Source organism: Periplaneta americana, chromosome 6, assembly GCF_040183065.1.
Source record: "Periplaneta americana isolate PAMFEO1 chromosome 6, P.americana_PAMFEO1_priV1, whole genome shotgun sequence".
Lineage (NCBI taxonomy): Eukaryota > Metazoa > Arthropoda > Insecta > Blattodea > Blattidae > Periplaneta > Periplaneta americana.
The window spans coordinates 38,678,900-38,705,973 of record NC_091122.1 but is presented as its reverse complement, the minus strand read 5'-3'; the positions used below and the strand labels follow the sequence as shown (position 1 = coordinate 38,705,973).

Below are 27,074 nucleotides of genomic sequence, written 5' to 3'. Positions count from 1 at the left end.
AATGACAGCAGCGAATAAAACGCATTATCAATCGAAGGTCTGTCCCACCTAAATGCATCAACGATATACTTGCACGAAGGCTTAACTGTATAAATGCTAAAATTCCATTCCTGTTTTCATAAACACGTTCTTAGACTTCTATGGATAAAATGGAATACAACAAACTATGTTTTTTCCCAAAGGAAAGAAAAACCCATCACTCTATATACCTATTAATTTGAGAAAAATTCGTTCCGGCACCGGGAATCGAACGCGGGACCTCTCAGCTCTGCGCGCTGAGCGCTCTTTCCAACTGAGCTATTCCGGAACACGATCCACGGCGCCGGCCGAACTCTTCTCATTATATCGTCAATGCCCTACTACCTGCATTTTAGACGGGGTTCGATTCCCGGTGTCGGAACGAATTTTTCTCAAATTAATATGTGTACATGTTGACTACTAAATAGTAGTCTTGATTATTCAATCATGGATATAAGTATAAATAATAATCCGTGGCGCTACAGCCCGTGAAGGGCCTAGGCCGACCAGCCGGCCGCTGGCCTCACGCCCACATGCCGAAGCAGAGGTGAACGATCTTCCAACCAGAATGGAGGTATTGTGTGGTTAGCACGATGATCCCCCAGCCGTTATAGTTGGTATTCACAACCGGATTTCGCTACCTATCGTAGCTTCCCAAATGCATCACGATGTTGGGTGGGCACCGGTCCCATACACTGGCCAAATTTCATGAGAAAATGTCTTCCCCCATGAGGACTCGAACCAGCGCGCATTCCGTAACGCGAGTCCTAGGCAGGATGCTTTAGACCACGACGCCACGGCGTGGGACGAATATAAGTATACAGACATCATTCTATCTTTGCAAGTTTTTCTAAAGTTCAATGCTAACTGAAATATTCCTTATTCTCAGAATTGAGGATATTTTAGCAGGCAGCAAGAGTTGCTCTTCATAAATATTTCAGATAATTCAATTTATATACACATATGGTTTTATACGTTTTGACAAATAGTCTACCCAGAGAATATGCATGCTTTATGTGAAACGCAAATGCCACATTGGTCCCTTATCCCAGCCTCAGGAATCATACAATAAATTTTTACTGAAATAATTATAGGACCTATCACATCAAGTTACACACAACGCAATCAAATAGACTACATGAAACGGGTGAGTGGATTACAGCTGGTTTATACGAAAAGAACGAAAGAAAGAAAGAAAGAAAGAAAGAAAGAAAGAAAGAAAGAAAGAAAGAAAGAAAGAAAGAAAGAAAGAAAGAAAGAAAGACGTAATAAAACACAACTGAATTAAAACTTAATCCAAGTAAATGCAAGTCCATTGATCTGTAAATACTAGAAAAAATTGTTTACTGCAATTTTTCATAACCGTAATATAATTTATTAGTATTTCTACATTTCCTAACGACGTTTCTTACCAAATTCAAATTTGAGTAATTAAATATAATCAATACATAATAATTATTTAGGTGAACTTTCAATTTCTTTGATTAAGAATCAGGGTTTCTCAACAGCTAAAATATCAAGGGTCGAAAGAGATATGATCAAAATCAATGAGCAGGGGGAAAAACAGTAACAATCTTCTCGAAATAATATTTCAAAATCCAACATAGGCTACTGGAATTTCCATTTTTAATTTTCCATCGCAAAACTTTGCACAAGTTTGTGGTTGCTATGCCCATACTATGAGCTGGAAGAAAATTCTGCAAGAGAACAAAATTGCGGCAGCAGTACAAAACCAACGAAGATCAATGCCCCATTTTTTTTCTCAGTTTTAATTGGTGGTTTTCGCACGACATGATGTAAAACGTTTATGATAGTTTCCTGCAAGAACTTGGAAACGACGCAAAAGTCAAGGTAGAACAGCCATCCCTAATTTCAAACTCTGAATTCTGAAGTCACAATCTTTGGTTAAATCCTCACACAGCTTGAAATCACTTAGTTTTCGCCTGTGGTTAAAAAAATTCCTAATCTATAATCCGTAAAAACCTTCAGAACATAGATAATTAATATTTGAGGAGAAAAATTCGCTCCGGCACCGGGGATCGAACCCGGGTCCTTGGTTCTATGTACCAAGCGCTCTGACTACTGAGCTACGCCGAATTCAATCCACAGCACCGGATCGAACCTTCCTCCTTTAGTGTTTCCCTTTGTGGCCTGACTCCAAGTTAGGCATGTACGTTGACATTTTATGTCCAAGTCAACTGCCATTATACTAGGGGCGCACTCAACTGAGTGACTTGTTTGGCCAGGATTCCGCAGTTAAGCGCACAGTAATCTGTACAGAAATATGCACTGCTAGCTATGAGATCATTAAAGATCCCCGGGGCCGGAGCGAATTTTTCTCCTCAAATATTAATTGTCAATATTACAGATATTATTCTGTAGGACAAATTAATAATAGTACATTATGCAACGAGCCTATAATGATAGTAATTAAGACGCGAGTATGGATGTTTATGAAACGAGAGCAAGCGAGTTTCATAATTTTCATACGAGCTTCTTAATTACCATTATAGGCGAGTTTCATACGACTTTTTATGCTCGACCATATTTCTAACTTGAAATTATTCAGATGTATACATTTTATTTGTATCTGACAAGATCGGAAGTGACCTTGTTCTAGGTCGTGAATTGTGAGATTTGCGCAGACGCGAAAGTATTTTTTCCTAGGAACAATAATGTCATTGACCTTGATGTAATCCCGTTAAACTTGATATAACCTTGATTATTGAATTCGACATTGAAAAACGAGATGACAAATTGAATTTATTTGAATATTATTTACAATTAACGCTAATTATTATAGTAACAGAACATAACCTTCGGCGACAGTTTTGGATTTCCAGCCTCCGTGACTTTTCGCTAATTCTCTTTCGATTGCATATTCGAGGATAATCGATACTTGCGGTTTTATAACGGTACAAAGCTGACTTGTCATTGGCTGAACACCTGTAAGCTGAGTTGTCATTGGCTGAACACCTGTACTTTAATGAGTAGGTGTACTTTAATGACATTCATTAAAGGACTGCTACCAGGTGTATAATTACTACATTTCGGCATGGTCGAGCGTAAAATCTTTAATGATCTTGAGAACATAGCTTGAGATCTACTCTCTGAAACGAAAACCCAATCGCTTACTACCTAACGGGTTTGTCATTTGATTCAATATCTTCCTCTCCTTCCTGGTCGGGAGACAATAACGGCAATTCTCGAGATGCGACCCAGAATACTTGGATTGGATAAACCGGCTGTTGACAACTGAAGTAACCTACTGGCGGTCAGTGAACTCTTTTTAATTCTTGTATCCAAGCACAGCCTCGCGGTTGCTGCAGGAGTTGGCCTAGTTCTCCTGTCGCACGAGTATAACGGAAACACTTCACCTTCTTACATTTGTGCACTGCACCAAAATATTAGAAACTGAAGGTTCATGACCTCAGAAGTGAATGGTCCCAAATCTTCGTGCATTTCGTGGATGACGTCAGTCTATGCAATTTGAAGCACGCAACTGGGCCAAGCTGATAAATAAGGCCAGGTTCATTATTTATACACGTATTTTTTAAAGTGGGTTATAGCGTTACTTCCCTTATACAACATTTTAAAATTATGTAAGCAACTCTACTGATGTAAATAATTAAATAAATACAGCACAAACTAAAAATACCTTCTTCTCAGAATAACGTTTAATGATATATTCGAAAAATGTCAACATGCCTATCTTACATCATTTTTAGCGACCTTTAGGCGCTTATGTATTTCTTAAAGAAATAGTTATAAAATGAATATACCTATTTTACGTATATCAAAGTCACTATCATAAACTACAGTCTGAACTACTGGTTAAATAAAATTAGACTCACAAGAGTAATTCGTTCCATATATTTTAATTCAGGGTTTCTCAAACTTTTTCCACCGAGGAACCCCTTTCAACCTATAGTGCGACAGAGGGAACCCCTGTAATCCATTTTTGTTACGCTATTATTATTATTATTATTATTATTATTATTATTATTATTATTACATATTTTTAGACAAAGTGAAGGCAAGAGAAACAAAGGAAGGACAAGGATAACGAGAATACAAGGAGAATATAAGGAGAACACAGAGAGTAAAAAGAAAACAAGGATAATACAAGGAGAACAAGGGGAATATAAGGAGAGCAAGAGGCCGACAAGGAGAGAGGGTTGCATTTTTATGTGAGGGTAAATTCCCAAGTTACATTCACCCTTATATAGTGAGAAGGATGTAGTTCTAAGCAGTGCTTTTTTTTTTTCTGGAAAAAAGTTTACCGGAATTCTATCACTCGATCACATTATACAACAAAAACGAGGGTTTAAAAATATTAGGCATACATACCTTAAATTACAATAAGTTCCAAACAGAGCTTATCGATTTTAAGCATAACGGAAATTTTGCGATTTCGAGCTATAGTTTCAGGATCAATAACGGAAGATGGCAGCACTACATTGCATGAGTTACTTTTGCACCAACGATAATATTAATGAGAAAATGTAAACTCTTGGACTCGGCAGTGGCGGCAATTTTAATTTTCAATTTAGCTTATAAAATCTATCTCGTTGGAATTTGTAATGGCAAAAAGTTTACCGGAACCGGACCGTTCCGGCTGAAAAAAAGCGCTGGTTCTAAGTAAAAATTAAATTATTACATTCGGAAATAAGTATATACAAATCTCTGCAGTTAGATGTTTTATTAAATATTGCCAGCAGATGATCAACCCCGATATATACCTACCTACATAGTGAAAAATAGTCAAATGGGATTCTTAACTGCACGTAATTTATCACCAATATCAGAAGTTCCAACATTCTGTCATATTAGACTACATTTTCTTAAAATAAAATGGTCCTTATAAAGAGTAAGCAAAGCAGAAAACCGTAAATTTGAATTAAAAATGAAGAAAATTATTTGCTTAACTTCTACATGACATGAACAAGCACATTTTTCAATTTGAATTAATATCATGCCATTCATGACTAAGGCACATGCCGTAACTAATAAAGCTATACAACATTATTTGACATTGAATTAAAAAAAAAAAAAAAAAAATTTCCATGTAGATTCCATGCATAATCTCAAGGTGCAATAGGAAAGAAAATGTGAACAGGCTGCATGGTTTTGTAACATGCAGCACATAGCCTATGCGATATATGGTCACTGTTTATATGTGTTACACATGACACTGATCAGCGTTATTAAATGATGATGACCTCCAATGTTAAACAGGGAGGACTGGCAAGAATCCAGTCATGTTCTGACAAATGAGAGTTAGATGCAAAAACTAGTCTCGCTTCAGTAGACAAAATACGCCAGTGTTGAAGTCGTATCATGTAACAAGAAATGAAATCCTGATAAAATAACTAGAAACAAAAACATGTTTGACGCTAATTGTGAACCATTTAAAATAACTATTATCTGACAGCTTTTCATCAAAAGGGCTAGACTTCGATGTCAAACACCATGCTTGTTTGAGATCTGTTACGAAATGGACTACTTTTGTTTTCTTTGTAATATCACAGTCTAGTATATACAGTCACGAAGCTTTAGTTGTGAGGGTGCTAAGAACAATTGACTGTGCCGGTACTATTTCGCATTGTCTGTAACAGTAGCGGCTGGTGGTCAAAATAATGAGTGTGCTACAATCTCTATATCGGCCTACTGTATACACTTACATGTATTTATCTTAATTTGAGACTCGCCTAGTGACGAATTACTCTAGTGTTAAACGTTAAACCCTCCATCTTGGACATTATACTCTTTTCTATTGACAGTATTGTAAGAACAGTGAGGCGATCCTGGGACATAGTGTTCCTTAAAAATCATCTTTCTGGCTCAGCAGTGGTCATTAGTGTTGTACCAAAAATATTTAACTTCGTTACTTCACAGAATGGATCCTGTGAATTGTTGGAGGCTATGTATTGTAACAATTGAACAGCTCCATCTATATTTCGGAAGTCGAGTCTTCCATATAGAACCCCAAGTTATGTCTTTAACATTCTTTTGTTCAGTACAGTATAGCTGTTGACAGCAACTTCAAGTTCGCGTTCAGGAAAATTATGCAAAAAATTTGCTGTTTAACAGTTTTGTTGCGTCTAGGTAGCTTAAAGACTGGAAACGATGAGTAGTTTCCTGAATTATACGGTCACATACTTCCTTGGCTTCAATTTTCGGATTCCATTTTCCGTCGCTTGCTGACTGATTCAGGAGGAACCTAAAAAAACTGGTAGATGGCAGCAGCAGTCGGACACTTGAATTACCAAATACATTGTACATAGTTCCGAGTTCTTCCACAAACAAGCATTCTTTCGTTACGCTTTACTTTCGCAATCTCCAAGCTGTGTTGTGCTGAAGCTGACTACAGCACTTCCCCGCGTAAAAATAGCCAATCAGAGCAGTGATTTCAGCTTCGCACATGCGCAATAATTATCTACATTCTCATGTAAGTTCTGAGTAGCACAACGAACCCCCTGAGGCACCAAAGAACGAAGAGCGAAGACTAAACACTTTATAACGCGTCATGAACATAACCACGGGAAATTGTCAAATGACAGATTAAATACTATGGCAATGCAAATACATTATTTAAGCAAAAATTATCATTGTGCTGTAGCACTGTAGCACATAAGGACGGGCCGCCGCTGGTCTGTAATGAGGCGATATTAGCGATCCTAGTGGTTAGCAACTATCTATGGATGCATATTTACTACGTATTGAGCTTCGTAACTGCATATACTAGACTGTGGTAATATCCAATCTCTCTATGTTACATTATGGTCATCCATTTCTTTAGCTCTGTATAACCTCACTATTGACAGGCAGATTGAATAAAAATATAGTGCACTATGGCTATAATAAATTTCAAGCATCTGGTGAGAAAATGCCAATTTCCCCGTGCCTACTTACTGTGTGTGATAGATTTTTTCATTTAAAAAAATTAATCTAAAGCAAGTATATAAATATCTTCGCGAATGAAGTAAAGCTTTGGAATTCTAAGTTTGTGGGCAAATAAAAGGACCTTATGGCATTCTGTGGGAAATACCCAATACAAAGTAAAATTTGTCTCGATAATAAAATATTAGAAAGATGTAATAGTTTCTCATATTTAGGTTACAATCTTTCCACTTTTGAAGAATTGGACATATCACAGAAAATTAATAAATACACAAGAGCTATGGGCATTATAAATAGTGTGATGAAACCATCCTTGGTTCAGAAACACACCCGCATACATCTCTACAATACATTAGCACGACCGATGCTCAGCTATGGCAGCGAAGCATGGACACTGAGGAAAGCAGAATAACGGCTTGTGAAATGCGATTCATGCGAAGAACAGCGGTCTATACTAAATGGGATATGAAAAGAAACTGAGGGCTTTGCCGGAAGAAAGGCGGATAGACCTATACGCCCTTCTTCGGGAAAACGGTTTAAAATGTAGTGAATAATTATAGTAGCTAAATTTTGTTTTGACTGTACTGTACATACCTGCAGGACAGGGCTGCGTGCGTGTATAACATTTTATTCAGGTGCGTTTTAAAATCTTAGATTGCATGTATCTCAATTCGCCATATTGACGTATACGCCCTTTTTTCCGGCAAACCCCTCAATTGTGAAATTTTAAAGGAACTAAAAAGTCAACCAGTTTTCGACTACACTGTTCAATATCAGTCTAATTGGAAACATCATTAGGAAAGAATGAGTAATAGTAGACTCCCAAAGGCAATTTATAATTATGTACCACATGGCCAAAGATCTGTGGGTCGTCCTGCTAAGAGATGGCGTGAAAATTTTATGTGAGACCGTAACAGGCCTTGTGGCCTAACACTTGTCAGGTCAGAAGAAGAAGATAAAAGGACCTTATGACCTACGACTAATTCATGCTGTACGCAAATTTCTCGAAGAGCAGGCCCATCTGCAGTTTCCACTTTTTGGCGAAGATGGCTTTGCTGGCTAATTCTTAGTGGTGCTCTATGGAATTTAAAACTAGAAAAAATGAGAAAATTCCTTACATGATACAGGACGTAAGTAAAATCACGGTGCAACATGTCTCTAAACTAAGTTTAATGTTAACATTAACTGGACACAATAAAACTAGGCTACCAAAAAGTAACACTAATCCAGAAGGAAAATCAGAGCAAATGAAGTGGAGAAATTGGCTTTTCATTCACAGAACGAAATATAATACCATCAATGTTATATTAACGAAATAAAAGTTATAGTCCACTAATTTCTGCGGGTATAAAAATTGGAGAAAGTCATGAAATACTACTGTTCTCAGTGCTACGCTGAAACTTAGCCATGAGTAAAGGCAGAAGTTAAAGCTGGATATCTCAAACACGGCATGCTGATGTGTTAACATGGAATTCAGTAGGGGTGAAGCAAACAAGTACAGCTTTGTGACATACAGTATCTCTTCATCTGCATTTCAACAGAGGAATGTTAACGCACGTAAACAGGCCCTACTCAACAGAAAATTATTTACGCACGAGCGCAAGTTAAACGCCAAGCAGGCAATAAAACTTAACATTTTATCACTAGTTTATTTTCTGTGGAGGTATTGTATCACCTAGAGCTCGGGAAATTACAGAATGTACTAGCAACATGAAAACTGAAACGGGAAATGATATACACTAAATATTACAAGAAAAATGAAAGCTACGAATTATCCTCCGAAATAGTGCAGTGAACGAAACTGTAATAAAGAAGAATTCAGTTGCATGACAACCTAAACAAAAACACACCAAAATGGAAAATTGATTTTAAACCAGTGGAAAAGGCAGTGATATTCAACCGTGAACCAATCAAGTAAACAAAACCATCAACTTGCTATGGTGGTGACGAGTGACGTCAATGAAGAAGATGTTAAGTAGTAAAAAGAGGATGAAAGAGAGGAAGATGGAATAATTCCTACTGTCGTCACCATTACAGCCTCAGCTGCCGCTGTCGCCGCCACCACTTCCACCTCGTCCGAGAAAATTTGGGCCCTTTATACAGACAATACAGTCTTAGATATCAAAAATTACAAATCTTCTGTAATGTGAATTTGTCTAAGTCCACCCTCGGACAGCGTCTGGTTCCAGAAAAATATTTTATATACCTATTTTCTCGAATAACCCGCGCCCTCGAATAATCCGCGAACCCCACTTTTGAAAAGGAGGAAAAGAAAAAATATACAAAAATTAAACTTCAACAAATGTATTCACGATAAATTAAAAACAAACACAAATACAGTTCAGTTAACAATACATTTTATCTTGGAACAGGACGCATTTCAAACCCTTCCTATGCGCACGCACTGCATGCTTGTCAGTTATCTTGCTTAATCGGCCGTATATACGATATCCTACAATATTAATAGCACGCGTCAGTAAATAACTATCTTTATTTTGCATTATAATAAATATCTGTCATTACTATTAACTTCTTCATTCTGCGCTGTTTTCATCACCAACGTCGTCGACCGGGCATTCGTCTTCACTCACTTCTCCATACATGATCATCCTCTGTTCCGTCCAGTTGAATGAAGATGTTAAACTTTTTTAATCTCTTTTTGAGGGAGCGATATGGGTGTCCACGCATCACGAATCCATTGAAAATATAAGACGCACTTGAACTTGAGTCTGTAACGTACTTCTAAACCAAACGCCATTTAACAATGTTAAGAATTGAAATAATCGCGCGGGAAGATAATAACATGTGCTATCACCTTAGGAACTGTGCGAGAGGAAAAATTGGGCAATGTTGCCAATGTTATTTCGAATTAGCCGCGCATCCATATTTTTTACTTGTAAACTGGGGACAAAATGTGTTCGAGAAAAAATAGGGAAGTTTCCTAGTTCCCGGTACTCGTTACATAAGCTGTTAAGTCAGCCACTGTTGTATATTCATAAGAGATGTGTATTTTCCCTGGACCAAAAATATATTACAAACTGACTAAAATCACATCTAGTAACTATTAATTTTTTTTTCAGGAAAGAACTACAAACACAAAAAAAAAAAAAAACAGAAAAAAACAGAAAACCACAATTTAAAGTCACACAGAGTCAGTGTGCACTCAAATGTTGGTTGCTTGACTGTTGTCAGCCCACTTTGAGGTCTGTGGATATAGAGGGAAAAATTGGATCGGTGTCGGGTAGAGTTCCAGGGTAGCTCAGTGGGAGAGCGTTGGTACGTTTAACCAAAGGTCCCGGGTTCGATACCCGGCCCCGGAACAATTTTTCCCTCGAAATTATTCAAATTAACTTTACAGGGAGTTATTCCTGAAAGCGTAATTTGCATAATACACGTACTGTACGTAACAGAAAACCACAATTTAAAGTCACACAGAGTCAGTGTGCACTCAAATGTTGGTTGCTTGACTGTTGTCAGTCCACTTTGAGGTCTGTGGATATAGAGGGAAAAATTGGATCGGTGTCGGGTAGAGTTCCCGGGTAGCTCAGTGGGAGAGCGTTGGTACGTTTAACCAAAGGTCCCGGGTTCGATACCCGGCCCCGGAACAATTTTTCCCTCGAAATTATTCAAATTAACTTTACATGGAGTTATTCCTGAAAGCGTAATTTGCACAAAAAACTACTTATGTGACGAATACCGGATACTAGGAAACAACCGAAAATGATTATTTCCCGACGCTGTATCAATTACTGGGTTATTTAGCGTCAATGGAATTGGTGACAGCGACATGTATGGCGAGAAAAGATCATGGATTCGACACAGATTACCTGACATTCGCTATATGATTAGGGAATATCTCGGAAAACACCTAACCAGATAATCAGCCCAAGCGGGAATCGAACCCACGCCCGAGTGCAACTCCGGACCAGCAGGAAAACGTGCTATTACCTGAGCTATGACAGTGATTAAAATATTTTATATAAACCTAGGAATTCCTTACATGGTTCTTAAATGAGACGTAACTGACGATGCGCAGAATATAAGAGTAAAGTTTTAATAAGTGCAGATGACCTGCTGCCGCAAACAGTTGCAAGTGCTATTGTTAAAGTGTCTTCGTTAATCCTATCTTTTTAGTAGGTTATTTTACGACGCTTTATCAACATCTTTGGTTATTTAGCGTCTGAATGAGATGGTGATAATGCCGGTGAAATGAGTCCGGGGTTACCCAGCACTTGCTCATATTGGGTTGAGGGAAAACACCGGAAAAAACCTCAACCAGGTAACTTGCCCCGACCGGGAATCGAACCCGGGCCACCTGGTTTCGCCGCCAGACGCGCTAACCGTTACTCCACATGTGTGGACGTTAATCCTAATATGGGATTACCCGAGAGAATTGAGAAAACTGTAATAAATAAAATCTCAAACAAACACACTGAATTTTATTAAAGTTGTAGGACGGTAACGACTATCGAATTTTATTAAAGTTGTAGCACAGTCTAGTACATACAGTCACGAAGCTCAATACGTAGGGAATATGCATCCAATGACAGTTGAACTTTAGTTGCTAGCCACTAGGATCGCTAATATCGCACAATCTATTGTTCCTAGCACTCTCAGTTGCTAACCACTTGGAGCATTGTATCGCGAGAAATTAAAAAAAAAAAATCACTTCAAGCTTCCTGACTGTATGTACTAGACTGTGGTTGTAGTATGAACTATCAAAGCTCTAAAACAGGTATCAAAACTAAGCACTGAGAAATTTTGATATGGACTCATCTTTACTTAGTAATCCTTTTAAATGACGCGAGATAATTTAATTGATAATATGACAACAGAGTAATACTGTGAGAAGTGCAGTGAAAATTACAGTACTGTATTTGGAGAATTCTAACTCAGTGCTACTTAGAGTTGCCAGATTTTAAAAATATGAAAGTAGGACATTTTAATGCAGCTGATATACAAGCGACTTAATAATAGTGTATTAACACAGAGTAGCCTATGTATGTATAGGATAATTAAATAATTACTTTTTCAGAATTTTAATGAATATTTACCATTATATTTGTTATAATTTACAATATAGTGGAATTTAATGTGACAATTTAATATTTAAAAAAATACATTTTTGTTAAGTAACATTTAGATTAACATATAAATATCAAAATACAAATTTAAAGCGGTAGGCAATACTCTCTTAAATCTGCATACCCCTCAATCTGAATACGCTGAGTGGTGAATTTGTTTCGCGTCATGCACAATTTCAATTCCCCTTAGGAATGGGTAATATTTTCAATATCCCAATCCGCGTCCCACAACGGGTATGAGCGGGACACGGGAAAATTTTCTCAAAATCGGGAATGTCCCGCCATATTGGGACATCTGGCAACTCTACTTCTACCTTGTCCCCCAAAAATTGCATACAATATTCTGGGCAATAAGTACTTTTCCACTACGAATGTAATAATAGTTGATTTACTGTGAAATCAAAAGAAGAATGAAATGTATTTGCATAACAAATGAGAAATGTTCATGTTGTGATACTGTTCTCTATTTATTATTTTAATATTAAAATATTAGGGCCTAGTATTGGCTAAAATACAATTTATTTTCCAATTTCACACGAACTAAAGGCGAATAAAATAAATAAGAAGATAAAATTTAATACAGAAAACTTAATATCGTAAATTTAAGCACAGCAGTAAGAAAAATTGTGCACTAAAAATAACAATAATTTAAGTAAAATATAAATTGGTTTGAAATTGTTCTGATTTAAGTATCCTTGCAATATCTGTATGAAGCAGGGGAACAGAAGGGTAAGCACAGGTTTGGCAATAGTCCACCAAAGCCCCACTGCTCCTGTTGTCCCTGCTCTCACCCTTTCAATTAACTGTCCATTTATTTCCTTGTTCGTTGCTAATTTCAGCTTCCAATGCCATGTCACTAAGATGTTACTACTGCACAATTCAACCACCATCAGCCAACAGCAACAGAAGTGCCCGTTTCTGCTCTAATTTTGATGGTTCATCTATGTACGAAGTGGAATGTCCCTACTCTACTTTCTGCATGAAAAAAACCTTCGATCTTCAGCTGCAGAAAGGAAGTAAGTACAAAAGCAAGATAAAAAAACATGTTTGCGTAGATTTAAAACGTCTGTCACTTCAGTAAAATACGAAATATATTGTTGCTGTACCTTCAAAATCAGCTATGTGCATCCAAATAGATTTTTCAAGAGAAAAAAAACATCACTTTGAATTCCCTTGATTTTCAAAGCTCCTTCCAGAATAATTTCAATCATTACATGAAAAATGATGAAATTATACCGAAAGTAGTTTTGCAAATCAAGGGAATTAAAAGTGATTTTTTTTTCTCTCCTGAAAAACCTGTTTAAATGCACATAACAGATTTTGGAGGTGCAGCGGCAATATGAAAATTGGTGTCATATATTTTTCCACATATTTCTAACACAACACACTACTGAAAAATTTTCATATAAACATGGTCATTAGTTTCAGGAATACGTCACTTTATTGTTAAAAAACAAATTCACAGCACAATTGATGTTATTAAACAACTTATTACAAGAAAACAACATATTAAAAAAGATGTTCAAAGTGAAATATCCTGCATCGATGCATTCCCTGAGCCTTTGGCATACTCTGTTGAAAACGCCTGGAGAGTTTTGTATTTGTTCAAATCCATTTAAGATACATTCTCTCTCAGAACGTCAACATTAGATACACGAGTTGTATAAATTATGGAGTTCAAATGTCCCCAAAAATAAAAATCCATTGGATTTAATTCTGGCGATCAGGCAGGCCATTCAATGGGCCCCCCTCTACCAATCCATCTTGGGGAAAAACAGCGATTCAAATGATGACGAATTCTCATACGAAAGTGAACTGGAGCGCTATCTTGCATATACCACATTTGGCCAGAGGTACACCCTTCGACACGGAAATTGGTCACTGTTCAGGGACTAAGTCTCATCTTGGAATAGCTCGGGAATCATTGTGTGTGCTGTGTTCACACGAGTGCATTTTACATAGAGAAATTCGAAGTGCACTCTTTGGAATGAGAAGGGTTCTACCTTTAAGCCATCAAGACTTCCTAGAGAATATTCATTTTGTGACATACAGATACGTCGCTGCTATGGCTTGATTTCATCCTTGGATATCAGAGCTTAATATATTCCCATGTGAATCTCGTGGTAACCCGAATGACACTCAAGACAAATTCATGCTATCATTTTCGTGTCAAAAGGTGTACATAATCCATTAAACGGTGCAATTTATTTCTGAGATACTGCTGATATCTGGCTCCTGTCATATGACGATGTACGAATTAGGGACCAATAAGATAATCATGAATGATTCCAATCCAAATATTTTAACTGAACTTTTGTTGATGCTTGTCCTATCATATTACGTAGGGATCTTCACAGTCCCAAATTTGATTGTTATAATAGCAGACGACACTGTCATGTGTAAAACCAGTCTTGTCAGTGAACAAAATAAAAGCCAAGAAATTCACGAACACAGCACAATGTCATAGCATGCATTGGCAGAATGTTCCTCATGACCATGGTACTGTAAGTTAAAGGTGATTGGGATACAGAAGATTTCATGGAGAATATTCTAGTCTTATGGCTAACTATTTCTTTTAACGCAAGTCTTCTTGTACTATCTGATGAATTTTCGTCCACCTTAGGAAGAACTCGTTCCTCAAATCTCACAGCTTCGTACCTCTCTTGATCTTCCAGAATCTGTATGTATGTATGTATTTATTAACACTACAATTGGGTATAACGTAAATGAAATAAAATAAACGTAAATCTATAAATAGTAGATGCAATAAACCTAGGACTATAAATAAAAACTATTCTATAATAACGCCTACGACAAGCAAAAGTAAATCTAACTTATAAGTACTTCTATTTCACCCAACTATTACCAATTTAAGTAATTACATACCACCTTAATTAATTACATACCAACTTAATTACAAATCACCTTAATTTATTTACATATCATCTTAATTAATTACATATCAACTTAATTAATTATATATCAACTCAATTAATTACATGACACAACTTAAATAATTACACTGCACCTCCAATTGCATTTTCACTCTAATCTTCTCAACCTTTCCTTAAATGTATTGATTTTAAGAGGACCACCCTGAAAGATTGCAGCAGGTAAGCTGTTCCAGTCTACTATTGTGCGGTTAATAAAGGAAAATTTTGCCACGTCCGTTCTTTGTTTTCTACATTTAAACTTCCTAATATGATCAGCCCTGCCTAAGTATGATGGTGTTGCTAATCTAGCATTGATATCGGTCCATGCTTTGTGTCCCATTTGTGCCTTAAACAATGTGGTGAGTCTGGTTTTTCGTCGCCTTGATTTGAGAAGTTCCCACCCTTAGTCTTTTACTATCTCCTCACCATGTCCCTTCCCCATTTTGACATATTTTGCTGCCTTACGTTGGACCTTTTCTAAAACATTCCTCTCAAATATGCCCGTCTCTTGTAAATGGTGAATTCGTAAGAATGCTCTTGCACAAGGTAACTGCCTGTTGGGGTATCATCCAGTACGAAGTTCACGTGCTCTTGATATATTCCCATTTAAGAGTATTCTCTGATCTCTGAGTAAGTTGCATTAAGTTAAAAATGGAATAACAGAAGTTACGTGCATCATGTAAAAAGACTTCGTAATCAAAATAGAGAATAGTGATACGATTGGTCAGCCCAGCAGTTTTTTTAAATAATATTTCTTTAAATAATTGATTAAATGGCGCTCTTACTCGTGTTAATTGTGTAAGCATGTGCGGCTTATAGCTGTTTTGGTGCTTCTTCACACCATCCTCAGAGCCTACTAGATCTCGGCATCATCTCGAACTTCGCTACCTGTTGTGTGGGTGTGTTCGATTGTTGAGTGTTGAAATGTGGTGCAAATAGTGTGTGTGTTCTGAAATTGATCTGTGTGTTGAGAATTTGATCAGGGTGTGTTTTAGTGTGTCTGTATATTTCATATTGTTCTAGTGTGTTGAGTTTTTGGTTTTTGGTTTGTATGTGTAGGATTTCCATGTCTGTGTTTATGTTATTGTATGTGTGGTTAGCATTAGTTATGTGTTCGGCATATGTAGATGTATTGTGTCCTCTGGTTATTGCTTTAATGTGTTCTTAATATTGCTTTAATGTGTTTGGAATGATCTGCCTGTCTGTCCAATGTAGAAACTGTCGCAACTATTGCATGTGAGTTTGTATACGCCTGTGTGGTTGTATTTATTTGTTTGTGTTGTTTGTGTGTTGAGATGTCTTTGTAGTGTGTTTTCTGTTCTGTATGCTATGTTGTATTTCTGTTTTCTGAATTAGGATGCGATCTTGTGTGTGTTTTTGTTTTCATATGTTAGTGTGATGTATTTCTTGTGTTCTTGTGTTTGTGTTGTGTTTTGTGTGTTTTTGTGTTTGTTGAGTTTTTGTTTTGTCTTCCTTATGATGTTGTCTATTATGTTTGGGTTGTAGCCATTTTCTTGTGCTATGTCTTTGATTGTGTTCACGTCTTCATTGTAGTGTTGTAAGCCGCACATGCTTACACAATTAACACGAGTAAGATCGCCATTTAATCAATTATTTATATTCAAGTGTTAAAAGTAGTGTACGAAAGATTCAACATGGATAATATTTCTTATTTATTTTTGGAATAAGATTTTCATTCAAGAACAAGTCTTACAGTCTATTGCAGGCATGTCAAGCGTAGGCATTTTTAACCTTTAAACTACGTGTAATAGTGACGCAGAATCTCTTTTAAGCATATGTCTGCATGTGATTCTGAAAGAGGAAAGTCCCTGGACTCCTTGTCAGAGGGTACAACATGCCTGCACTTGACATCCCTGGTCTATTGTATAATTTTTAACCTGCAACTATCATAAAATTATTTTACAGAGACTGCGCGAGGTGTTATTCGGGATTGTGCACCGCAGAGATACAACTACCAGACTTATGACGGAACAAAATGGCAATCACAGGATGCTGTAGCAGATAAAGCATATGTTGCCGGTTGTCATCCTAGTGATTCTCATGGAGTCAAGAGTCCAACAACTGAATATTGTTACTGTAGTGGCAATCTGTGCAATGGAGCCAAGCCTTCCAGTGAAGCTTCCCACCACCACACTGATGCTATGGCTGTTATATTTGTCTTCAATGCTATGAAATATATACGCAGCTTGAGGTAGTCGCGCATGTGAACCAAATACAGGGGTTCAGAGAACTATGAAATAAAATGTTAACGAAAGTCAGACAAGTGTGATGGTGTAAAGCATTTTACACATATATTAAACATTATTTATATATTGCAATCAATGAAAGACAATGCAAGAAACATAAACGTTAAGGTAAACAAGAGAAAAATATTTTAATTGTAATATTTTAGAACTGGTACTATAGTCCTTCTTATGCCACACAAAAATATGTATAATGCAATCAATAGTCTGACAAAAATGATTTTATTTCGAACAAAAATAATTTAAATTAAAGATTTTGTGATAAACTGAATTTCAAGAAGAGTATTAATTAAGTGTATGAAATAGTTTAAGTATTGGAATTACTGCAAGAGAATGTCAGCATCACAAAGAATGAAACATTTTTACCTACCAAAGAATGACAATCTGCTCTAGTGTTAATGAGATGATAACCCTTTTAAATATATTCATCTATACACGAAATTTAAAAATTCATGAATAACATTGAATTATCCAACCTCATTATAAAAAGAGTTCATAAACCTCTGTTTCGAACCTTAAATTATGTATACAAATTACACGCAAAAGAATCTATGTAGCGAGCTCTGAAAACAAACTTTTTAATCAAATATCATAAAATTTGTGCAACAAGAATGGGTTAATAATATTTACGTCCTGGTTTAATTCTGTGGCCAGGAGGAAAAAGGTCTTAAGTCAATTTTTTGTGAAAATGAGATTTTTATATATTCTGAAAGCAGAAACAATTCTCTACAATCTGGTAAAACGGCTAAAGTCAAATAAGACTCCTGACTGGATTTATAGAGCGTTACCAAATGTCCTAAGTACTTTTTGAATCGAGCACACACAGAATAAAGGACTTATGAATATTTAATACTTTATTCCTTACAAACCATCACATTTTTACTTTTCATGCTTCCCTATTAAAAAGTTCTAACTTGTATTTTAGCCATTTTATCACATACTGATGCCCTTTCCTTTTAAAACTTTAAACACCAGGGTAAACAGTCCTATAATTGTTTAAGACCCATTTTGCATTCCTAATTATTTACATTTCCCATTTATTTTGACATGAAAAAGGTCTTATGTTTAAATAGTCCCTTCTACTCAGTTTCGGTTCTAGTCTTACAAGGGCTTAAGTGCGGCTATTTTTGGAAATAATCAAGAAAGTTGATAAATGAGCAACACTGCCTATTTTAGAAGAAATAGAAACAAATAATACCCAGGAAAAACCCCTTAATTAAAAAAAATTCTATAATTGACACCAATTTCAATCTTTCTACTGCTCTCCTGAAAAGTATAAAATTTTTACTCAAGACTTTTTTCCTCCCGGCCACAGAATTCATTGTAACTTCAAAGGTAAGTGTAAAATATAAAAAGTTAAAAATATCTCAATTTTGTTCAAAACTTTTATATGAAGTTCTATTTTTTTAATCTAATTATTATTAAGCAATTACGATTTCCGTTGTACATCCTTCTTAAAGATACAATAAACACAACGGAATAGGGTAAACTTTTGTATTCACGCATGTTTCAATAAAATAAGGCAGTAAAATGTTAATAATTGTGAATTTCGTAGCAAAACAACATAAGGACACTGCATTTTTGCTAAATATTTGATCTTAAAGCTGGACATACAAATATTTTAAGGCTTGAATAAATAATGCAGGCCTATATCTCAATTTTAACAATTTTTTTAGTGTTTTTCATTTAAATAATTTTAAAATAAGATACACATATAATTAACATTCCTATTCAGTTACTTTAATTTTAAAAATGCATGGCAAATGCATGCAACAGTTCGAAATTGAACATTTTCCAACATTCCTGAAGATATAATTAGATGACTTTTTTAAGAATGAGTAATACTGTATAGTTCAAGGACTGGTCTCCTATAACTGCTATAAGTACTATAGGAGACATAACACACCTGCAAAAGGTTTAGGTGCACAGGGACCTCACCGTCTCTAACCACTTTCAAATCAATCAATAAATACTGTAGTTCCTGTGTTCATTATTGAACAGTGCAATATATAGAGATTAGAAACAACAAACACTGAAGAAAAACTGATCGACATGGTAATATATTTTCAATCTATCTCTTAAATGTCAACCCTAATATATAATCAAATAAAATGTAATTAATTTATATCAAAATTGGCAATATTTTTATTGGCCGTGATGTTACAGTTACAATGACACAATATCACTAATGCCTTTACTTCATTTACTCACCACCTCTTTCTTGGTATAGCTATAATCTTCTTTCTACTGGTCGATATTTCCAAATTTTCTGGGATATCATGTAATTTTTCATTCCTACAGTGCTCTATCGAGTTTCCATTATATTTTAATTAGGTTAAGTATATCATTACTTTATATTCTCTCGACATTTTACTGTTACTTCAACATATTACTCATTAAAGGGTGATCATCTTCCATTAAAACGCTGTCACTACCTGAAATCCTTTAAAAATCTGCTAGTTCCTGTTTATATTCTATAAACTTTCCGAGATGTTATAATATAAAATAAGTTTGTACTATTATATTCAGGAACTAATCATGCACACAAATTAAATTCGTATGTTACATATGGATTCGTTACAGAATATTTTCAATACAAAAGTAGTATGTGATGTTTTAAATGTTTGTTGTTATTTTTATGAAATTATAAGATTGTTGAATTTTATATTTATGCATACCAATAAGATATTCTAAAGATTTATCTTTCGTAACTAAGAACGAAATAACATAAAGAAGAAAATTAAACACAAGTTTAATTACGAATACATACTCAGATGATGCTATAATCTGTATGGATTATTGTGATTTTTTTTCAGCTTGATCTTCTCTGAATAATGGAAATTAAATGTGCCTTTAAGCTTCTACCTTCGGATATTACAGGCTATGTTCTTAATATTTATTATGCTTTAATTTTTATAGATATAATATGTGATGGGATAAAGAAACTGAAAGTGTATCTCTGCTGTTATCTGAAACTAGTCAAGATAATGAGCGACTACATGTAGAGAAGATTATGTATAAAAAGTAGATTTTAATCTTTTTCGGTTATAGCAATTGTATTTTAGAATAAGTAGGCCTAGACTTTGTATAAATTATTTATTTTGCACTTTATTTTGAATTAGAGATAGACAAACACAGATGAGAATTAATGATATAAGATATATTATTTTCAACACCTAATTAAAAAACCAGCCATGATGCTAATCATTTGGAATTTAAAGCTGTTTGGTATTCTAGTATTTAAAAGAATAAAGACCTTCCATTCACCATCACTATTGGTGAAATGTCCCTCTAGTGGTCTACAAGTAAAATGTTATTAATAGCATTCCCTACCTACTTCTCAACTTTCTTACCAGCACTTAATAACTGCAACTCATGAGAGGTCTGCATGGGCACGATTTGAAATCTTTAAGGATTTCTTGTGCTCTGGTTGGACTGAAGCAATTATAAACAAAAACTAAATAGTTTAACACGCCTTTCCTCAGCTAATGATTAATATTGTCGGACCATCAGATCTGTGCCCCTTCAGCGCTACCATCATTCTTGGAAAAGTTAACGCCTGTACTCCATTCCACCTGCTTTCCTCCCACCACGTTAAACAGCAGGCCACAAACCTTGCCGAATAGGAATGTTGCCAAACTTCCGTCAAATGGTGTCATAAATAACTGGTTCTCCATGCTACAATATTATTTCTTTCAATCGAAATATATCTTGTATTTCTACATTTTTTAAACCTAAATCCCATGTCTCGAATCACTTTCCATAGTTTTTCTCTCCAACCTCGGAAATTACTGCTTCTCTTGCAAGCTTCAGTAATTTCTTTAATGTTGAAACTTCTTTCTGAACGATATAAAATTCTTGTATCTTTCTTTTCGGTCCATATCATCTACAATAATTAAAAGTTCCCTTGGTCTGTTATTCTCTGGTGATTCTAGCTTTTCATCTCCAGCACAGACTCCCTCTCTCCTGATTTTCTTTATTAGGAGTTCTGACCTGTCTATATAAATTACATAAAATGTTGTATTATTAGTATTAGTTAAGTAAGTAATTTTAATACATAATCAATTGAAATAAAATACGCCTCACCTGTGATATCAGTTACTCTTTTCATTGCCTGATTTATAGGAAACAGATATTGACCTGTTTGTTTCTCTTCATCGCTATTAAGTACTTGCTTAATAATATTTCTTTCACCACTCTGTGCTACAGTATTCATACTGAGTTGACAACACTGGACTGCAAGTGCAAATATTGTAAACTGTCCCGCAAGAAGGCCAAAATTGTGAGTAGTGGGGGACAGAAAGGGAGAGAGATAGAAAAGAGAGAGATAGGAATGCAGGGAGAGAAATGAATTACCGAGGCTGAGAAGGAATTAGGGTTCAGTTCGCATATCTTACTGGGGCACAGATCCGATGGTCCGACTATAAAAAGAATATTAATAATAATTTTTCACCGTAACAATGAAGAAATGGGAAATCTTTGTTATGCACCTGCAATCAAACTTTACAAGACACTCTTGTCTTATATCTCCACAAAGCTAATATCCCAATTTTAAGAAATTTCTTACTGGAGAATAAGAAAATTGTTTCCTTTTAGGCATATCTTTTTTTAAGATAATGTGACCAGATGTTCCGTTTTGAACAGGACAGTCCTGTTTTTTGGACCCACATCTCCCGGTGTTGCAACAGTTCTTTGTTGGGATGTCCATTAGTCTCGTTTCGTTGGAAAATGCAAAAAAAAAAAAAAAGGACCCATTTTCGGTTTTCTTAGACGTGAATAATATAAAAAATTATTGGACCCATATTATAATGCCTTATGCAATGTTTTAACACAAGATAATAGGAGCATTCCATTGCAAGATAAGAGGATCGTTCCAACAACAGTCAGGAACCGTCCGTAACCATCGTGAGCATGCGCAGTACAGAAAAAGCGTTCCAACACAATCCGAACCAGTCCTGAACCGGAAATATGTACTGCAGTCGGGCGTTCCAACAAGCTTTTGACACGGGTTCGGAACAGTCAGAAATAGTCCGTGGATTGAGGCATGTATGGAAGAGTACGCAAGACGTGCATGCGCATAAGCTCACCAACGTATCCTGGATACTGAAGAAAGACATGATCGACTGTTCACATCACTGAGGTTAAGATGAAAAGTGACAGTGCAGACGAATAATAAAACTAGAGATTTAATTTAAATTATCGCCAAAAAGAAAGGGAATGGAAATTATTTGGGTATTGAAATAGTTAATTACAATTTCAACATGCAGCTTTGATTAAAAGTATAATAAATAACGTACATACATTAATAATTAAAAAAAAAAAACTATTTCTTAGATGAGAGTTCCCCAGTACACGACATTGAATTAGCGGAATTCTTGCCTTCCATATTTTTTGTCATATTTTTATATTCTATTTTCTGCAGTTAGAATTAGCTGCAAAACGATGATAATAATAAGCATCCCGTTCTTAGCAAAGATAATCACAGTTATAGCATCTCTGGATTTAGTACATAACGATCCGCGAAAGCGTTCCAACAGTGTCAAGTGTCAATCCCATAGCAGATGCTCAACTAGCGCATGCGCATAAGATGGTACAGGAACCGTACATGAACTGATCCATGAACCGCTTGTTGGAACGAACCTAAGATAACCAACTATGACCGCTATTAAAATGACAGATTAACATCAATGGTCAAAGACAATTTTTCCTTTCAACAATAATTGTCAAACAGAAACATTGCTCAAATTGTAAAATTTGGTCTGTAACCAATGGTCCTGTAGAAAGAGTTTTTGTCAAAGTAAACAAAATACATTGTATGTACAGAGGAAAACACAATAGAAGGTTGATATTATTGAAGATGTTGTTAATTACCAATGTTACATTTCAATACAGATGCTTTGGTTTCTTCGGTTCCTTGAATGAGAACAAGAAACTTCTCATAGAAATTCAATCATCAGAAAAAAAAACACCCAATAAGGGTAAGTACACGTTGGAGCGACGATAAACGATAAAAGAAGCAGCAATGCTATATCAGAGAGAATTGAAGCATGCATTGTCATTGAGGTGTGCATATTGGAGTAACGATAAAAGTGACGAAAAACCAAAGTTCCATTTTCTTCGCTCTTGTCATTCATATGATCTCTGATTAAGATAATATTAACCTGTATAATTACCAGTGGTTATCAATATATCCGAATATTAATCGATGTATTATTATTTCGGCTTATTAAATTAATTATTGTAGATATTGGAAAATTGATCAGTTGTGTATTTATTTCCCCTCATATGTTATGTGATCACAAGAACCAATCAAAACACAACGAATTTATACTATCTTCGGGATGAGAAACGGGTTTAATTTTGTACGTATTTAAGTTACATTAACCTTGAACTTAGCAGCTGATATTTCCTATATATCTTCTCTCATTAAGTGGATGCATAGAATATCTTCTACTGATAAAACAAAATGTTCGCTTCCCGCGTTCTCGTTGCTCCGATATGAACACTTGATTCTTTGATAATACCAAAGTGTCGCTAGATCATTTCTCTTATCGTTTATCGTTGCTCCAACATGTACGTACCCTAAGAGTGTTATTAACAGGCTAATGTAATTTTGTATTTTGTGTTACTCATGAGCAACACAATTTTGAAATTTTTTTCTGTTTTTGTAATTTTGTTATGTATAGGATTATGATAATTCTTAAAACAGTGCATGTCTACATTGTGTTTACATTACTTTAGAACAGGGATGTAAATGAGGAGAAATCACGCGTGATGTATTGCTCCCCTCCACAGCATTGATGTGACGCTGAAAGAGGGGTTGTTTATGTCAAAGCCACGTGATCCTCCCTAAATTTCATCTCGCGCACCTAAATTGGTAGGAGGAGGTAATGAGGGCAAATCACTCCGGAAGTCACATTTTTACATCTCTGCTTTAGAATTAAATTTCTATTTCCGGTACCGAATGTTGTACGATTAGGAGAGGCAGCTTTTTGCGAGCTGTATTATTAGTAAGTGTCCCATTTTGAGCTTCAGAAATTCTGGTCACATTATTTAAGGACTGACTTTAAAAATATTTAACTATCAAATAAACGCCAATTGTTCTTGTATATGTTAACACACGTTAATTAATGCTCTTTTTCCGTACAATAGATTCCTAAGACATATTAAATATTCATAAAGACTGTAATTTTCGAGTTTCACTCCACTAATTTCATGATTTTAAAAACGAGAGACTGACTACATTTCCTAGGTTACACTAAAAACAGGCCATGCGATTTACATGTTTATAGTAATATCTTTAATTCTACACTATTATAGTACCTTATTTCAGATAAAATATCATATACAATATACTTCGCATGAATGGAGAGTCTTATACATAAAGAGTAATATGATACAATATAAAAGGGGTGTCTTACCGAGCTTTGATTTCTTCTTGAAAATCAATAGCAATATAAGCTAATTTTATAAGCAAAACAATGTCTATAGGAACTATGCTCAAAAAGTACTGGAAGAATGTCTATTAAACCTAATTTGTAAAGCAGAAGAGGTTACTGTCAATTTTAAAAACTGTTTTACTGGTATCAGCAATTTCATGTGCAGACCAGAATGAGTAAGATACTGTATAACTAAAAACAACGAATATAATCTATACCTAATGACAAAAACAATTATAATTAACATAAATGAGACTATACCCCTGGCTCTATCAGGGACTGAGGAAGGGTGGGCCACCTGTAAGCGTCGGATTCACGAAAGCCATCCGAGCCACCTGTAAGACTTGGACAATCATCATATAATAATATACAGAGCGCACAATGGGCCAAAGCATTCCTATTACCTAAATGTATGGACCCAAGTCCAGCCCTTGGAAAAGTCAAGCCAAGCCAAGCCAAGACAGTACTAGTGAGAAAGTTTTAACAAAACTTAATTACAAGATTTTGAAACATGATCACTATATTATTCTAAGTTGACAAAATTTAATACCATGGTTCATCCTAATTTCTAATGATAATGTCACATTAAAAACAAGCACAAAAAAATAAATCAATCAAGATTTTAAAATATTTTCCAACCACTTTGATGCATATACGAGGAGTGTTCTTAAAGTAAGTTCCAAAAGGGTGTAGTAAGTAAACGGGAAAATATTTACAAACCATTTTTGTTGCATTGTATTCCCCACACTTCAATTACTTCTCAACATAATCTCCACCATTATTGAGGCATTTATCGAGTCGTGGCACAAGTCTTTCTATCCCCTCATTGTAGAATTCGCCCGCCTGCAATGCGAACCACTCCCGCACTGCTGTTTTCACTTCATCGTCGCCATCAAAACATTGACCACCAAGGAACTTCTTGAGGTGCAGGAAGAGATGAAAGTCACTAGGAGCCAAATCCGGGCTGTAGGGGGGATGGTCAATTTGTTCCCAGCCAAATTTCGAGATGAGATTTTGGGTGTCGTCGCCATCAAAATGTTGACCACCGAGAAACTTCTTGAGGTGCAGGAAGAGATGAAAGTCCTAGGAGCCAAATCCGGGCTGCAGGGGGGGATGGTCAATTTGTCCTGTCCTCATGAATTTTTTCATTGACAGCACGAACCAAATCGTCATTGATCAAAGATGGCCGACCGGTACGCTGCTCGTCATGCACAGAGACGTGGCCCTCGTTGAACTTCCTAAACCATCTCCTGACCATTCCGTCACTAATGGCATCATCACCATACACCTCACAAAGTTGACGATGAATGTCAGCTGGTTTGATGTTTCTCGCATTTAAGAAACGGATAACAGAATGCATCTCACAGTCGGCGGGGTGCTCGATCACTTTAAACATTTCAACTGATCACAACTAACCACACACACGGACTGAAGCTCTGAAACTGCATGCACAGCTTGCCTGAGGACTGAAGAAGAAAACACGCATGCGCAAAATAACGATTGCAGTGATGCGATGGCTATAATTGAAAACGGAACTTACTTTAAGAACACGCCTCGTATAAAGTATAAACTTATTTCATGGTACTGAAATACGCGAAATATCTAACACTTTATGAAAAGTACTTATATATTGTATCAAGCATCTTAAAATATGGATTTAAACCGAGAGCAAAATATGAAGGTCTCCTTTCGGTACCTTTTACGAGGCTTGTATTTCTTACTTTCAAATTCCTCACCTTCATTCAACAGACAATCAACACTTATTCACATAAATTAAACTTCCTTACTATTATATCTCATTATTTTGTGTATATATATGTATGTATGATTATGAATGAAAAAGTAAGAAAGATTTTAAGTTTGTGTGTATGTATATAAAGGATATTATAAATGTGAATAAAGTATCGCATTGTTTTTACAAATTATTTCGTCTGTTAATTTCCTACTTTTGTTTTTATAAATTCTCTCTACACAACAAAATCTAATTCCTTAATACAAACTTGTAATGATGACTGCACTATGAGCTACCACTTCCAAATGAATGTCTTCTAAGCACGGGAGTCAGAGGTATGTATACAATATTAAGTCTAAAGTGGCATATCCACAAAAAAAAGTCAGTAAAGTTTGTAAATGTTTGCAATCATGTTGTCTTCACAGAACAAATAGTCGCAAATCATCGTTGATCCAACCTGTTTATACCACGCAGCATGGCCTCGAAAGAAAATTTCTTGTTAGTGCCATATCTTTTTTAATCATGTCTGCTTTAATTATAAAAATATATAAAGAGTGTTCAAAAGTATGGAATATTACTCATGATTTCCTAAATTTTAATTTTACAAAAAAAAAAAGTTTTATACGAAAGTCGTTGGAGATAAACCATACAATATGATACCAGTGTTCGAGAGAAGATAGTTATTCAGGCATATAGAGTGT

At 35.6% G+C, this 27,074-nt stretch overlaps 2 protein-coding genes across 3 annotated transcripts in view; one reads left to right on the top strand and one right to left on the bottom strand.

Moving 5' to 3' along the window:
• The window catches only part of LOC138701231 (uncharacterized), a 158,503-nt gene extending 131,937 nt beyond the window's left edge, over positions 1-26,566 (top strand). Inside the window, exons 2-3 of the mRNA XM_069827916.1 lie at positions 12,845-13,021; positions 16,865-26,566. Coding sequence (XP_069684017.1) covers positions 12,845-13,021; positions 16,865-17,154 — 467 coding nt within the window. The 3' untranslated portion in view covers positions 17,155-26,566. The remainder of the gene's footprint in view (positions 1-12,844; positions 13,022-16,864) is intronic.
• Positions 1-27,074, bottom strand: part of LOC138701230 (rabankyrin-5) — a 256,644-nt gene that overhangs the window by 210,708 nt on the left and 18,862 nt on the right. The gene's annotated exons all lie outside the window — the stretch shown is intronic.